The 15,486-nt window shown below is 27.3% G+C and overlaps 2 protein-coding genes across 8 annotated transcripts in view; one reads left to right on the top strand and one right to left on the bottom strand.

The window, feature by feature from the left end:
* The window catches only part of LOC129960724 (mitochondrial coenzyme A transporter SLC25A42-like), a 44,569-nt gene extending 39,559 nt beyond the window's left edge, over positions 1 to 5,010 (bottom strand). For 2 of the 5 annotated variants that reach the window (XM_056074320.1, XM_056074317.1), the window contains exon 1: positions 4,498 to 5,010. Coding sequence is in view for 1 of the 5 variants with exons in the window: in XM_056074317.1 (XP_055930292.1) it covers positions 4,498 to 4,520 (23 nt within the window). In the remaining 4 variants the exon portion in view is untranslated. Of the gene's footprint in view, positions 1 to 3,757; positions 4,278 to 4,497 lie in introns of those variants that run through there. The other 3 variants (XM_056074319.1, XM_056074321.1, XM_056074318.1) reach the window with 2 other exon arrangements.
* A 424-nt stretch (positions 5,011 to 5,434) lies between these two features.
* The window catches only part of LOC129960723 (protein zwilch homolog), a 46,863-nt gene continuing 36,811 nt past the window's right edge, over positions 5,435 to 15,486 (top strand). The window contains exons 1-4 of one of the 3 annotated variants that reach the window (XM_056074313.1): positions 5,435 to 5,539; positions 8,929 to 9,083; positions 9,539 to 9,578; positions 13,396 to 13,491. In XM_056074313.1, the coding sequence (XP_055930288.1) occupies positions 8,941 to 9,083; positions 9,539 to 9,578; positions 13,396 to 13,491 (279 nt within the window). In that variant the 5' untranslated portion in view covers positions 5,435 to 5,539; positions 8,929 to 8,940. Of the gene's footprint in view, positions 5,540 to 5,588; positions 5,679 to 6,688; positions 6,708 to 8,928; positions 9,084 to 9,538; positions 9,579 to 13,395; positions 13,492 to 15,486 lie in introns of those variants that run through there. The other 2 variants (XM_056074314.1, XM_056074316.1) reach the window with 2 other exon arrangements.

Genomic DNA, 15,486 nt, shown 5'->3' with positions numbered 1-15,486 from the left:
ATGGATTGTAGGATTTAATGTATTTGATCTATATGCTACTGGTATATACTTTCTGCCGGTTTATACTTTCAGAAGCATGTAAACATGATAGCGCAAAAACATAATAACTTAAATGCATCAAATTGCTAGTAGTAGGCGAATTCTAAAAAGTATCAAGGCAGAGGTAAAATTTTCAATGTTTGGGGATACTTTAATTAGTTTTTAAAAGAATGTTTTTCTCTCTTTTTATTTTAAAGCAATACAGAGTTTAAAATATTGCAAACAGTAAATGAATACTGCCAGAAAAGGTGTAAGAAATAACTCTTAAGTCAGAAGTGTAGAAAGCAGCCTTTTCTATCCAGACATTAGCAAAAATTTGAAGTATGCTGACATGGAATTAAATAACATGCCTTGGAATAATTAAATGTTATTCTAACTGATCCTACAGATGAATAATGAAGAATTTACCACTCAAGTTTGATATGTTTCAAATATCATCTGGCTAACAAATTTAATGCTGATGAGATGGGTCTCTTCTATTATTCAACAGCACAAAGACACCTGGCATTAAAAGGTGAGCAGAACAATCACTGGGGGGGGGGGTTCATGTTACTATTATGCACAAACACTGACGACACAGAAAAAAGAATGATACCTCCTCAGAATACGGTCCTCAGAAAAGGGAAAAAACATAGTTTTTTAAAAAGAATTAAATCCTAATCCTTATTTTATAAAGCAAATGTGACCCTGGATAACAACAGATATTTCATAACACTAGACAATGATATGTTGTTTTTTTATTACTGTCCAAAAGAAACTAAAAATCCTGCTTTTTTTTATAGATACATGCACAAAACATTCCTAAATTCTTATAAAACATAGGTATTTTAAAAAGCAGGGTTACTTGTTTCTTTTCTAGCAAACTACCTTTAGTGTGATATACATATTTTAACTTTGCTACAAGATATGTCTAACTTTGCTACAAGATATACAAGATTTGCTACAAGTCATTGAAATCAGAATCAACATAAAATTATTTATGGAAAACAGGAATTTTGCATGATGATTAGCTGAGTGATGATGAAACAATCATATTAGATAAAAATTTCAGCATTTCCTTGAAAAATTTATAACAAGAAAGAAAAACCAACAAAGGTAGTCTATTTTATAATTAATTTCTATTGTAATACATTCTTCTTAAAAACTAATATAACAAAAATGAAGTTATATCACATATTTTACAAAAAATTCATGGAAGAAGAAATATATATCAGTTATTCAAGAAGAGTATTTCAAATAAGAGAGCTGATATTAACTTGTTTTTTTATTACTATTTAAAAAATTAAATTTAAAAAACTAGGTAGTGGTCAGATAGACATGACAAAAAACATGAAATTTTAACACCCTGAACTGAAATGGCAAGTCTAGCTTGTCATGACTTTTCTTTTGAGCAAATTGATGATGATGAGCTGCACTCACTAGAAGTTATTGAGAGATGTTTTTTACAAAGCTTTATTTGTGAAAAAATATTTTATATGAACAAAAGGGGGAAAACATAAGTTTCTGTATCAATCCCTCCTCTTAAAACTAAAGAAATAAAATTGTCTGTATGAGTAGTGTTTACTGAAAATAAACTACAGTTCAAAGGGCCAATAAAAAGTATATGATCTCTATAAAAGGACCCAGATGCTCTAAAATATTTTTTCAAAGATAAAAAATAAAAGGACAAAAAATATTAAATAAATATGATGAAAAATGCATGCATTTAAAAAAGCTTATTTCAGGCTGGATGGCATCTGTAGGACATATAATTTTAAAGTACAGTATCTGTAGTGCATAGCATCATAATTGGGAAAAGTTTAACAAATTATTTTTTTAACCCATTAAGGATTACAAAGAAATCTGTAAGACGTACACCTGAGACCCATGTTTTGGTGCAAACTTCTAAAATCCTTATAACTTTGTTATTTACAAAGTAATAACAGAAGGCATGCACAACATGAGAAAACTCATGAGTGGTCCTAAATGTGTTAAGCTGTTCAACCTAGTATCTCAGTAAGAGAGAACCTATATTCAGGCATGCCACCAATTTTTTTAATATATGCTCCTCAAGGAATATTCCTTATGTTCACAATGGCATGACATTATAACATGTTGAAGTGAGTGAAAGAAGTTTGCCAATTATAATCAAAATAAATCTCCAAGGTCAGCAAGACTGACTGTATGTTAAGTTCCTCAGCAACTTTACAACTATGTGGTTTTTAAAATGTTAAAAAAAGAAAGAGGGCATTTAGTTCTTGATATCTATGAGATCATGAGGCCTGAGTGCAATGTACCAGCCTCTCTCCCAGACAGCTGGCCCTAAGTAGCCTATACTAACATCTATATGATTGAAGTAGATTTATCATATTAAACCAAGATTTAGTAGTCATCTTTTCATTAGTTTTTAGCATTAGAATGATTATAGAACACAATTTAGAGATTTTGCAGAATTGAAAAAATGAAGCAAAACAGGTGAAAGATATGTCAGAATGGGATATGAAGAAAGATACAATTAAAGTTGAAGATACAATTAAAGTTGAAAATTCAATTAAAGTATAATTCCTTTTTAAAAGTAAAATGTTATGGAAGTGCAAAAACTAAGATTCTGCAAATATTCACCTTCTTCATTATGAAAAGCTTACATTTTACAAATAAAATTTCTATCTTTGATTTGATTTAGTTGTGAAAACAGTTACATGGTTTTAAACAAGAAACCGGTCTCCTTAGAAGCCCAGAATTACCAGCAATCAGTTTGGATCAGTTTTGAAGGTCATTACTGCAAATTTTTCCAGAAATTAGATAATATGAAAAAAAAAAAAAATCTCTAAAATATCAGGAAAAAAGTACTCATTTTATAAATGTAATTATTTTAATATAAATAAAGGTCACTGCTTGTGTGTGTATGTATCCATTACTCTTCCTCAACAACCAGGCCAAGCGGAACCTTTGCAGAAATAATGTTTTCAACACTCCAAAATACAAATGTTAAATAAATATTTAATAAACAAGAAAACAAGCCAGATTTTGCCTATTTTCACAGTAATTTGAGAACAAATTATCCTATCAGAAATACATTTATACCATCTAAAAATTCAAAAATATATCTTTTTAATCATACCAAATTTTATTTAAAGCAATATGTCAATAATATATTTAAAGCAAAAATGTCAGCTTTATCTCAATTTTCTACAAATTAATAAATTAGTATAATTAGGTTTAATTTAGAAATAATCAAAATAAAAGAAAACACATGACACAAATATCATTTCCAAATAATTTTCATATTTAAAATGAATTATTTATACACAATATATAAAAATATTTTCCATAGTTGAAGAATAAGAAAAATTATGATAAACTATTAGGAAAATATTAACAGAGTTCTGGAAGAAAATTAAAAGAAAAGCAAACAATTAACAATTTATATCAGACACAAAAATTAATTTGGTTCACTTCATGTTCTTTGGTAATGAAAAATTATTTAATCAATTACCTCAAAATATTCATTAAAACACTTCAGTAATCAGATCAGTATTTTTGTTATTTATTACTTTTATTTTTCTTACGTAATAACTTCATGAAATGGTGTAAAATTGTAATATAAAATTGTACAATGACAACAATTGTACAGTTTTCTTTTATTTCAGCAAAATAAATCTATGCTTGGATTTTAATACTGAAGAAATAACTGACACAATTAAAAAAAATACAACAGAAAAATTATAATTACACATACCCAATGATATGCTTCCTATCATTGTGCTATAATTGGGCACTCCTTTTTTCCTACTAAATGATGCACAATGGATATCAAAATAAAACTGGCAAGATGTTATCTTGAATCAAGTATACTGATTTCAAGTTGATAATCAGATAGCTTTCATTCAAACTAAATTATCTGTTTAATAACGGTAAAGCATAATTGTAAACAGAGAGGAAAAAAAAACTAGTAATTAGCCTGCAACTGGATAATTTTAAAATGTATATTACCAAATTAGAATTCATAGCAAACAGTTTTTAACCAAATTTTATTTTACAATAAGAACGGATAGGTAATAGTTCATTTCGATATTTTAACATAAGAATACTATTATTGCATTATTCATTTTCTTTTTTACTAATGTCCCCAAAAGTAAAATTTACATATTGACTCATCGGAATTTTCAGTCGCAGAATGCTGTTTAGTACAACATACATGTTTGAAAGGATATAGGAAATCATGAAATTATGCATATAATAAACAAAAAGCAAAGCATGTGTAGTTTTAAAAACCATGAAAAGAATAAATATATCATACACAAATGAAAAACCAAATTCTTAATTTTATGTTCCGAAAAGAAAAAAGAAAGAAAGAAAACTGCAGTCTATTTCAATTAAATTTCAATTTGTTCATAAATAAATTAAATTAGTGGATGCATTTATAGTTTAAATACATTAATAATAGTACCGAAAAAAAATTAGTCAGAAAAGCCGTACTTTAAATAAATCTTGACATTCATCAGAAATCATGCGTCCTCTTGCTTTGATGCGTTTATCAATTAAACACTAACAGAACTGAGAATATAAAATTCAGGCACTTTTATTATTTGCTTTAACTAATGTCGTTGTTCACTTGAATATTTTAAAGATGATTTAAGAAAACTGAAATGTCTTGTCAAACAATTTCTTTAAACGGAAATCTCATTTTTAATTTATTTAATTTGTAACACGATAGAATCTGCACGGCACATTACATTAGCAAATCAGAAGTGATGCGAATGTTAATACTTGTTTCGCAATCACTTTAAATCAGATGGTGCGTTTCTTCCAATCACATCTCAAGATGCGTCTATTTACAAAGCAAGGTATCATGAGGTCACAACTAAAAGATAGGAAAATCATTTTTAAGTTCTTAATGATGAACGAACAAAGGACATTACATATTATGTGTTAATTATTACGTCTGATTTCTAAAATTCACTTCTTTCCTTTTCTTAAAGACTGTCCTACAAACACCATATATACGTGATTGTTTACCTGCCGGTATTTTACAGAAAAACTAAGTTTAATAATTGCCGCTTAAGCAGAATGGAAAGAAAAACACATACCTTCTTCCGAATTATGCTTATAACTATCATCTATAATTAAGGAATAGTTCAGAAAAAAATTGATATTTATTTTGAAATCTCTTTGAAGATTAAGAGTAATGATGGTAAAAACATATTTCAAACAATCTTGAACTTCATTAACTTCTATTTTTTGAGGATGTAGACTTAATTCATGAGTTTCGTGCAAAGCTGCAATTTTAATTAAAATAATTTCTCAGAAATGAAGATTTATCACATATTCAAATCAGCATGAGGCAATGCAATAAGGATATTTTTTCATTTGTTGTCGAAATGAAAAATCAGAATCTTTTATAACTTCAGTGCGACATTAATTCAAACGTCATAACCAGTGAAGTGAACGGAAATAAATAATTGAACTGTGAAGTGAAAGTGCTGGTTTGAAAAGAAAACAAACATTTGGCGCCTGTTTTGTAAGTTGTTTTAAAAATGTTTTTGTCATTGCGTTGCTCAGACTTGTTAAATTGAAATAATTAAAATTTTAATTTTATAGTTATGCTATGTTTTAAGTGGTGAAAACAACTTTCTTTTATCAAAATAAAGTAATTTGGTGTCAGTATGCTTTAAATTTTTTTCTTTGTATTTTTTCGACTTTTTTTTTTTTCATTGTCAGGAATTTTATGATATAGTAAGACATATACTTGTTCACACACTATTTTCAATTCTGACAGTAATGATTTTTCCGAAATTATATTTTACTGTTTATTACAACGTAATTGCAAGATAATCAATTTCCAGTATCTTCAAATTTTTTTATAAATTTTATGCTATTTTCTGTCTTTATTATTTTTGTATTGTAATAATTTTGTTTGAAATGAATAGTAGGAATACTTGACTTATATGTTTTTGGAATGGGTTAAATAACTGGAAGTTCATCGGAAAACATTTATAAATTGAATCATATCAGTGCAAAGTTTCAAAGATTTGTTGCAGAATTTGTGTTTCAGCGCTGATGTGTTTTGTGATAAACTTTTAACTGTTTGGTACAGTAGCATAACAAAGTTAACAGTTGTCTGCGACATAACATATATTTTTTGTCCAAGTCCTCATCAGTAGTTTTGTAAATTCTGATAACATTCATCCAAAGCATTTCATATTTTCATCCTTTCATGATATTTTATTATAAGAAAATAATACAAACATTTTGTCTTGAGGGTTCCCCTTAGGATTTGTGTATTAGTACATGGCTGAGTTGCATTTTGGTTTTCTTTACATATAATTATAAAATAAACTAATTCATGTTTATTCTGCCAATTTTCCAAATATTTCAATATTAAATCTTTTATGGATTGTTAACGTAACATATGAAATATTGTTCACAATAAAAGCACAATTTATACTCTTCAAAATTAATTGAACAAACTGAAAATTTTTCAACTTAGATTAATTTAATATTTTAATGGTTAATCATTTACTTTACAAGGGATCTTGTTGGCAGAATCTCAACTTCATGATCTAGAGATTCATGGGATAAATAGGCAATTCAACCGGCCATTTGTCCTCTAGCTGAGCTGTGGACCTAGTATTTGTTAAACTTATTGTGAGCCAAATATCCTTCTATGGTTTGAAAGTGTGATACTGGTACTAGTCATTTTATTATATTTTACCATTGCAATGACTTCTTATTTCCTCCTTTGTGTTTCATCACAATTATATGATCTAATATAGATTTTTTTAAAAAGTGGATTGAATTTCCAAATGGGATTGTACAGGAAAAGTTCCAAGATGGAGAGATTTCCCAACTTTTTTCTTTTAGTACCTTTAATGTTTGCAAACAAGTATGGTTAAGAAAACTGCTTTTCTTAAAATAATTATAATAATTTTCTAAATTATTTTTACTTAAATATCTTTTTAGTTATCATTAATTAATGCTTAATTTTTAATTTCTATATTTGTGAAAGGACTATTTTAGAGTCTTTTTTTTTTTTTCATTCTAAAAATTTTAAGTGATAAAATTTTTTAAATATTCTAATCTAATAATTGACTAATTTGACTGTGCAATCCATCTTAATACGAGATTGAAATTATGATGCTGTTGCAAGTAATGAAGGTATAAACTACTTGTACAATCTTTTAAGAGTTTTTTCACAAAAATTATAAATACCAGATTGAAAATAAATATAACAACAGTATGAGAAAGCTTAAAAACTAAATATAATTAAATATATTCTTTGTTGATAAATTAAAAATTTTGATAACAGTTTTATAATTTGTAATGGATGATCAATTAATTAATGCTTTGACAGAAAATATTTATAGTCAGACTACATGCACATGCTTAAATAACAAACAGATCTTAATATCATCTATTGGCAATTCTGAGAGAGGATGTATTTGCACACTGTTTCATTTATGTTTTGAAGCATGTTGTTTCATGTTAATGATGACCTTAAAAACTTTTTGGAAATAAAACATTGATTAGTAGGAGCTGTAAAGCTAATTCAAAAAATATAATATTATATTACTTAAAGAGAATTCAATTCTTATAATTGAGAATTGAATTCTCTTTATATATATATAACTTAAGAATGAAGAAGACTTGGAAATTCAAGTTTCAATTTCGTATCTTTTGAAAAAGTTGAGAGACTGTTCAAAATATGGTCATAGAATTGCAGCCAAGCTATAATGATGTCATTAAGTTTGAGGGAATTTACAATGATGCCATTATTAATCATTTCTTTAAAATATTAGGGAGAGGGAAAAAACAGATCTTTTAATGACCTACAAAAAGAAAACGAAGAAAATAAATAACCTTTACCTCTAAAAATACAAAATTAATTAGATACTGTTGATTTTGCTTTAACACATGAATGTAATGAGAAATTTATTTTTCAGAAGAATTAAAAGGCAGTATTATTGGTGTTAAATCAATGAATATTGTTTTAGAGTGGATAATTTCCTTTTGCTAAGCATCCACTATATATGTTTTGTAAGGAATGGAATATTACTTCTTATGTTTTAAGCTTTTAATCTGAACACTAAGCATTCAAACTGGTTTTTTTGTATATATTTTAAACTAATATAAAATATAAAAAAATAACTGTTAGTGGCACATATTATTTAGTAAATGAATAAAAATTTAAGATTGTTTTAGCAAATTCAGCCCAATCAGTAGGTGATCTCTTTTGCAAAAATAATAATAACAAAAACACTAATTTTTAATGCAAATGATAAAGTTAAGGATTATTGGATTACCAAAAGCATAAATATTTTACTTGAATAATCTGAGCACTTATCTACTATTTAACCTGATTAATATACCAAATTGAATTTTAGCTTAAAATTTGTCTGAAGTAATTGGTTTAGATGTGCATTTTATTTGTTGAAATAAGTGGAATTCCCCATGCATCAAAGATTAAATAATATCTTACTTCTAAGAAATATTTCTTGGAAGTAATATTTCTAATAAGATTAATTCTAAAAATTATGCAATAAATCATGAGACATAAACCATTTAAATAATGCTGATGCTTATGTTGGAATCGGAAAATTAAATTGAAGAAATAACGCCACAAAATTGTATGGATACCAAAAAATTGAGTTTTCAATTTGTTAATTTTATACCTAAAAACATTGTTTGAAACTTTTTCTTTGATAAGCACTTTTCGAGCCACAGTAAATAATTTAAGGAATGCATATTTTTTTTTTCTGTTTAAATGCACTGTTATTATTCCATGATTAAAAAAGAGAAAAAAAAGTCAAAGAATAGTGAATGATAGTTATGCTCAGCATATGTGTTTTATTTATAATGTTTTTTCATGTTTTGAAGCATCACATAGTTTTTTTAATTTCTTTGTGACAGATTGGATAAAAAATGATTCGTAAAGAATCAAGCAATGACTCTTATCCTAAAGTTTCTTCAAGCCATTTGTTTTCTGAAGGATTAAGTGAAAAATCACTTTTAGAAGAGTTTGAGTTACCTAACAGTCTTGAAGAACTTAAGTCAATTGTGCTAAAGTAAATATGTTTTATTTTCCTCTTAATATTTTTGTTGGTTATTCAGATAATCACCTTATACATTTGTATACAAATTAAATAATTCATATTATTTTGCATATTTCAAAATGTGCTGTCTGGACTGCAACAGAATTGTTGAGAAATTTTATCCTTTTTCTTGAAAAATGATTGATGCTTTTTCATTTGTTGAAAGTTAAATGACAATATTATAAGCTGTAATTTTACCCCAGTACATCTGAGGCAACTAAATACTATTAAATGTTAATCTGGGACAACTAAATTAAATTAGATATTTCTAATAAAAAATATATATGTATTTTTAATTTTTAGTGGAGAATATTTTGAGTTTAATCTATTTTTTGATAGCTTTTTGTGTTTGAGAATGGAATTATTTACTAAAATTAAATTGATCTTATCTGGGTTTATTTGAATCTAATTTATTTCTTCATTTAAAGGTTAAACAAAGAAAATCCTTCTACGTATACCTTATTTAAGGTATGTATACTGTTTTCTTGTTATCTAAATTTTGCTTTGTAATTGTTATTTCCCATATTTTAATATAGTTATAAATGTGAGTATTTTTAAAAATTATTTTTTATTAGTGTGTTACAAAACAGTTTACAGAATTTTTTTCAGGAGTCAGATTGTTTTCAAATGTACTGTTCAGTTTTTGTATTAAAGAATTTTTAAAACAAAATATTAGGCTATCAGAAATATGAACTTTTAAACCTAAGGTTTTGAAGGAAATGCTTTTAAATTTGTAAGAGTTTCACAATAATAATTATTCTTTATTTTATGTATATATGTATTTTCTACTTTCTTAATAGAATCAGCTATTGAATTTACTTTCATATACTGATTTTGATAGATTTATTTTCCTTATATTTAGTGGATGTATAATTTAAATGTAAATTTTTTCCCTCTTACTTGTCAGTTAGAAATATTAATTGAAAGAATTTATTTTTAAAATCATACGTATAAAGAACAGAGAAGCTCATTGATTCCGAATTTCCTTCCAATGAATAATAATCTCTAGTGTGTAATCTCATTTATAACTTAAGATTTTTGCTCTTATCCAGATGATTTATATTAAATTTTATTGTTTAAATTTCACCCTGTATATATTGGATTCTAGTTTAAGGCATGGAATTTCGGTTCGCATTTCTTTCATCATAGTTAAAAATTACAGTGACTATCCTTAATCCTTCTTTATGCATAATTTCAAAAGGTAACCATCAGTTTTATATCATGAAATTAAAGGACCTAATTTAATATTTACAGGATATTGTATCAGGTATAATTCTTGCAACCTATCTTTTCTATAGGGTTCCCACAGACCTTGAGAACTTATTGAATTTTATTTTGCTGTATTCAAGGCCTCAGAAAAATAATTTTCATTGGATCGATAAAAAATAAGCAAAATATAAATCTTTTATTTTTTGGGAGAAAAGAGAAAACCAATTTGTAACTTATTTTGTATTGAGAATTCTACCAAAAGAGAAAAAGTGTTGATATGGCGCTGACAATCTTTCCTATAGTTTAGTTTCATAGTTAGTGCAGTTGGAAGAATGGCGGAACAAACAGGATTACCTTCACAACTGCAAAGGAATCTTCAACAGACCCAGCAATTAGAGATAACACTAGTACACCATCCATTTGTGTTCACAATGTTTAGATGCAGAATTGAAATGGTCGTCTGCCAATGGTGAATAGAAAATTGTATAAGGAGTTATTATTCATGTAGTTCCTTCAAGAAAATTTCAAACATTATGAAAAATGTTCCTAGATAGCAACATTGCTGAAAAGTTCGCCTGTGAGCCAACAGAATGCTGTTACTGAATTTTATTTATTTTTATTCTCTGAATTAAGGATGTTTTATTTAAATGTTTGACTGATCTTAATGTGCATACTATAAGAAGATATACTCTCTTTGTATACTCTATCTATACAAAGCATTCAGTATATGTTTGAAAAAAAAAAATAGATTTACATATTCGGTTTTAGAATTGTAAAATCAAAGAACTGGAAACCAGATATGTGGCTTTAACTTTTATGGGCTGTTCCACAGCCAAAGCTATTTTACAAAAGTTTACAAAAAGAAGGGGGGGGGGAATTAGCGTGAGCGAAAGAGTGAGAGGGTGGTTTTCTAAAAGATTTATCTATCTTGATTAATAGTATATCAATTAGTTGGAAGGTTTTAACTTATTAAATTATGAAATACATAAATAACTTTCAACATTGCTAAATAATGTGTTGTCCACAATTCATTCAAACATGGCGAAATAGTATCCACATGGGATATTTATCTGTTTTTTATCTAGTGTGCATTATTTATTCGAAGATTCACTAATGAGAAGGGAAAACTATCTGGAATTTTCAGGGAATGAGAAACAACCCCCAAAACTTTTGCAGAACCAGATGATTAGAGAATGCTGGTGTTGGAGAATAAATAATTGAAATGTGAGAAAACTTAGTTTGTTCATATTGTTATAAACTTCATAAAGGATGCTTTGATAGTATTGAAAAATGCAAGTTTCCTACATTAAAATTTAATTCATTTAAATTTATTTGTAAAATGTAGCAAGTATCTGACATTAGCTGTCAAACTGAGTTTCTTCTTGTCATTGACCCAAATTATCAAAGTATTTTTAATATTCTACCAAAGGAAATATCCATTTTTGCCAAAGAATGTAAAGAAGATGGTCATTGGTTATCGTAAAAGTTATGTCCTTAAAGGCTTATGTCCTAATGACTGAAAACTGCTTTTGCAAGTTTGATTTTTCACTCAAAGATTGATATACAACATCAGTACAATTAGTAATTCGTGTGAACAGAATGCTAAACAGATTTATTAATCAGAAAAAGAAAAAACAACCAGAATAGCAACTTAGAGATTTGAAACATGAATGTTAGAACTTTATATAGACCTTCATTTGTAGAGCTTTGTATAAATCTCCCCCTCAACAATTTGCTTGACACTGAGAAGAATGCCTTTTCTCGTTATGATAAGATGAAAGTCATTTATTCTGTTTTTGGAAATTGCAAGAGAAATAATGTAACTCTATTTTAATAGAATGCAACTGCTTTTTGAATGAAGGTACTTACAATTCATTTGAATTTGAGGAGTTTGAAATATCTAAGAATTTAATTGATAATTTTTATCAAAATATGTAGAAGATCAACAGTCTTATCAGAAATTGTGTGTGATAATTAAGGTTCTAATGATAGTATCTCATGGGCAGGTGAAAGTTGAAAAGGGATTTTGCTTTAAAAAAAAAAATGGAAATTTAAGAGAAGAAAAATACGTTGCAAATGTTTGATTTCAGAATAAATTGAAAAAATATTTTGGAATAGAGAATATGCAAATAACAAAAGAACTTGGATTATATGCAAAAAATGCCCACTCTAATTATTTCAAAATATGGATGTACAAAGAGGATTTAAAAATTATGAAAAGAATAAGAAAAGGAAATGCATTACATATAAACAAAATAATTTCAAATCTAAGAGAGTGAAAATTGAAGGAACAGTTTTTATTCTGCAGAAGTCTGCAAACAAATTAGTTGAAAAAACAGAAAAGAATAAAAAATTTCAATGCATAGTGGAATCAAATATTCTTGTAACTGAGACTCTAGCAGAGCAACTTAAATTATAAACTATTTTACTGCCACTCTGTTCGCATTTATTTAAATGTAAACAAAGGTTTATTGATTTTAATCTGTCACTTGCATTTTTCTCTTCATCCTGCCAAGTACTGGTAAAAGTAAGATTAGAGACTCTTGGAATGAGGGTTATTATGTTTTTAATGAAATTTCAGCTAAATGTTATTGAAGTTTGTGAAAAAATAGGACCAAATAGTAACCATGCAGTGACTAACAGTAAGGACATTGTCATTGTGTTCTCAAAACTCGGTTGAACTTGAGTTTCAGTGTACAACAAACATAAAAGATGTCCTTAGTATCCATTATTTAAGCATCTGAATGGAGTAGCAAGAAAGTAATGACACATTTAAATGTTATGGTAAAAATATTTTATTGTAATTCATCATCTGCATTTTTTTTTTTTTTTTTTTTTTTTTTTTTTTTTTTTTGTGTGTGAAACATGCAATTCTATTATCCTTGCAAGTTTAATTTTTTTCCCTCTTGAATGAGAATTTGATCTATAATCTAAGCAGACAATTAAAAAAATATTTGTAAATAAATATTCGATGATAAACGAGTTATTTTTAAAAATATTTTTATTGATGTACCTGTGTGCTTTCTTACTTCTAGTTATATAATTTTATTTAATGTTTTTTTTTTTTTAATTTTAGGGAAAGTATCAAGTATTGATGCTTAATTCCTTATTTAAATGGCATAAACCTTTTGGAGAGCTACTTGAACAAGCATTAGTAATTTGTGGGGCCAAGGTAAGTGTTAAATAAATTTTTTGAGTATTTTTCCTTGATAATAAAGAAAGTTTATTTTTGCTTTGCCTTGCATAATTTTTTTACAGCCAAGATTATGTGTATTCCGACTCAGCTTGTCTATAAAAATGCATCTGAAACTTCTTAACTCAGTTTCTAGAAATTTATGATAATTAGCATTTTATGATTGTTTCGCACTAACGGAATACGTTAGAGTAGTAACTTATTGTTTTTCTTTACTTTTCTCACCAAGTGGACTATATTTTATTTTAATGTTAATAAATCATTTTAAAGAAAAACCTGTTCTCGTATTTCAGCCACCTTTACGGCAGTTCATTGTGAACTAAACTCTACTAAAAGTTGCTTTGGACTACACTCACTCTGGGATTATAGTATTCATCTATAGCGGATTTCTGATCAGACGGATTAAGCAACTGCATAGAGTTGCAAGCAACTCATTTAAAAAAATTGTTATTACAGGTTATCGACTGAGAAAAGGCGGGGAATTTTATCAGTCTGAAAAAATTCGAAAAATTCGTAAAATCTAAGAATCAGGGAAAATCGCTGGCAAGAACATTTCGTGCAAAACATCTGCTGAATCTGCGATTTTGCGCTATCCTTTCTCTGTATCCGATCATACCAACAACCCCTGACAGTTTTCTTTCAAGAATTTAACAACTTTTGGAATTTCATTACAATAAGTGCAGCAATAAGCTGATGAATATGGCTAACAGCAACCCTAATGAAACTTTTGGAAAGATTAGTTTTCACTAACTTTTCAGTCGATTCTTATTCTTCACTTTTCATTCATATCTTAACAATGTTTATTATTTTCAGAAGTCATGACTAACTATTTTACAATGTGTGCTGTCTTTGCTGTCATTTGAGGTTAATAAATATCTTTTAAAAGAAAATATTTCTAAGGCAGCGATTTTATGGTGCCTTCAGGGAATTGCTATACACCAGTGGTTCTTAACCTTTTTAAGCCGCGACCCAAATTTGAGAAATATATATAAAAAAATCTTCAATCCTACGATCCTACAATAATGATTTTTTTTAACTTACAATTTTTTTAATTTTTTTTTAATAATAAAGATAAACTAAAGTACTTTTCGATCCAAGGAAAATTTAATCAATAATCAAGTGTTTTAAATAATTTTTATTGACCAAATTAAAATATATTTATAACTTTTTGAAAATAATTGACATTTTAACTTATTCCAAAAAAAAAAGAAATACCAATACATATGTTAAGTCTTTTAAATTTTAAATGCAAGTCATACAGTTTTAATGAGAACCTTGTGCTTGAATACATTTTGAAAGATCTTCAAACCTCGGTTGAATGCTTGTCAAGGAGCACCTTATATCTCTTTCAGAATTTAACTTGTTCCGGTAATTGTTTTTAATTACACACAGAGCCAAAAAACCAGCCTCACACATATGTTGTTGCAAAGGGCAATAATACTTTTAGGGCTTTTTTTAACAATTATTGGTTTTTCGGTTTTTAATTTTAACCAGAAAGCACATAAAGATTCAGTGTTTTTGTAGAAATTGTATCAAAGTGCTTGGTCACTTTGTATTTCTATTAATTGTTCTTGAAATTGATTAATATTAACAAATTCTTCATGCAAATCACTTACATCAAAATTAAATGGCATTCGAACCCAATTATATTTGAAAACATCGTCTTTGGGAAATATCGATCAAAGTCTGCTATTAGTTTTTCTAAATGATTAATAATAATTTTCTGTGTTTCAAAATCTGTGATATCAATATTATTGTCTTCAACAAGTAAATTAAAAGTCGGGAATGAAGCAAGTTTCTTTACTTCAACCTTATTTCTCCATCATTTGAGTTTATTTTTAAAACATGTCATCTTTTCAGTTAATTCAATAATATTATGATTACGTCCTTGCATAGACGTATTTAGATTATTTATTTCAAATAAAATATCTGACAAATAAACAACTTCAGTAATCCAATTCAACTCAGAGAATT

The sequence above is a fragment of the Argiope bruennichi genome, chromosome X2 (assembly GCF_947563725.1).
Source record: "Argiope bruennichi chromosome X2, qqArgBrue1.1, whole genome shotgun sequence".
NCBI lineage: Eukaryota > Metazoa > Arthropoda > Arachnida > Araneae > Araneidae > Argiope > Argiope bruennichi.
This window is presented reverse-complemented; position numbering and strand designations above follow the sequence as displayed.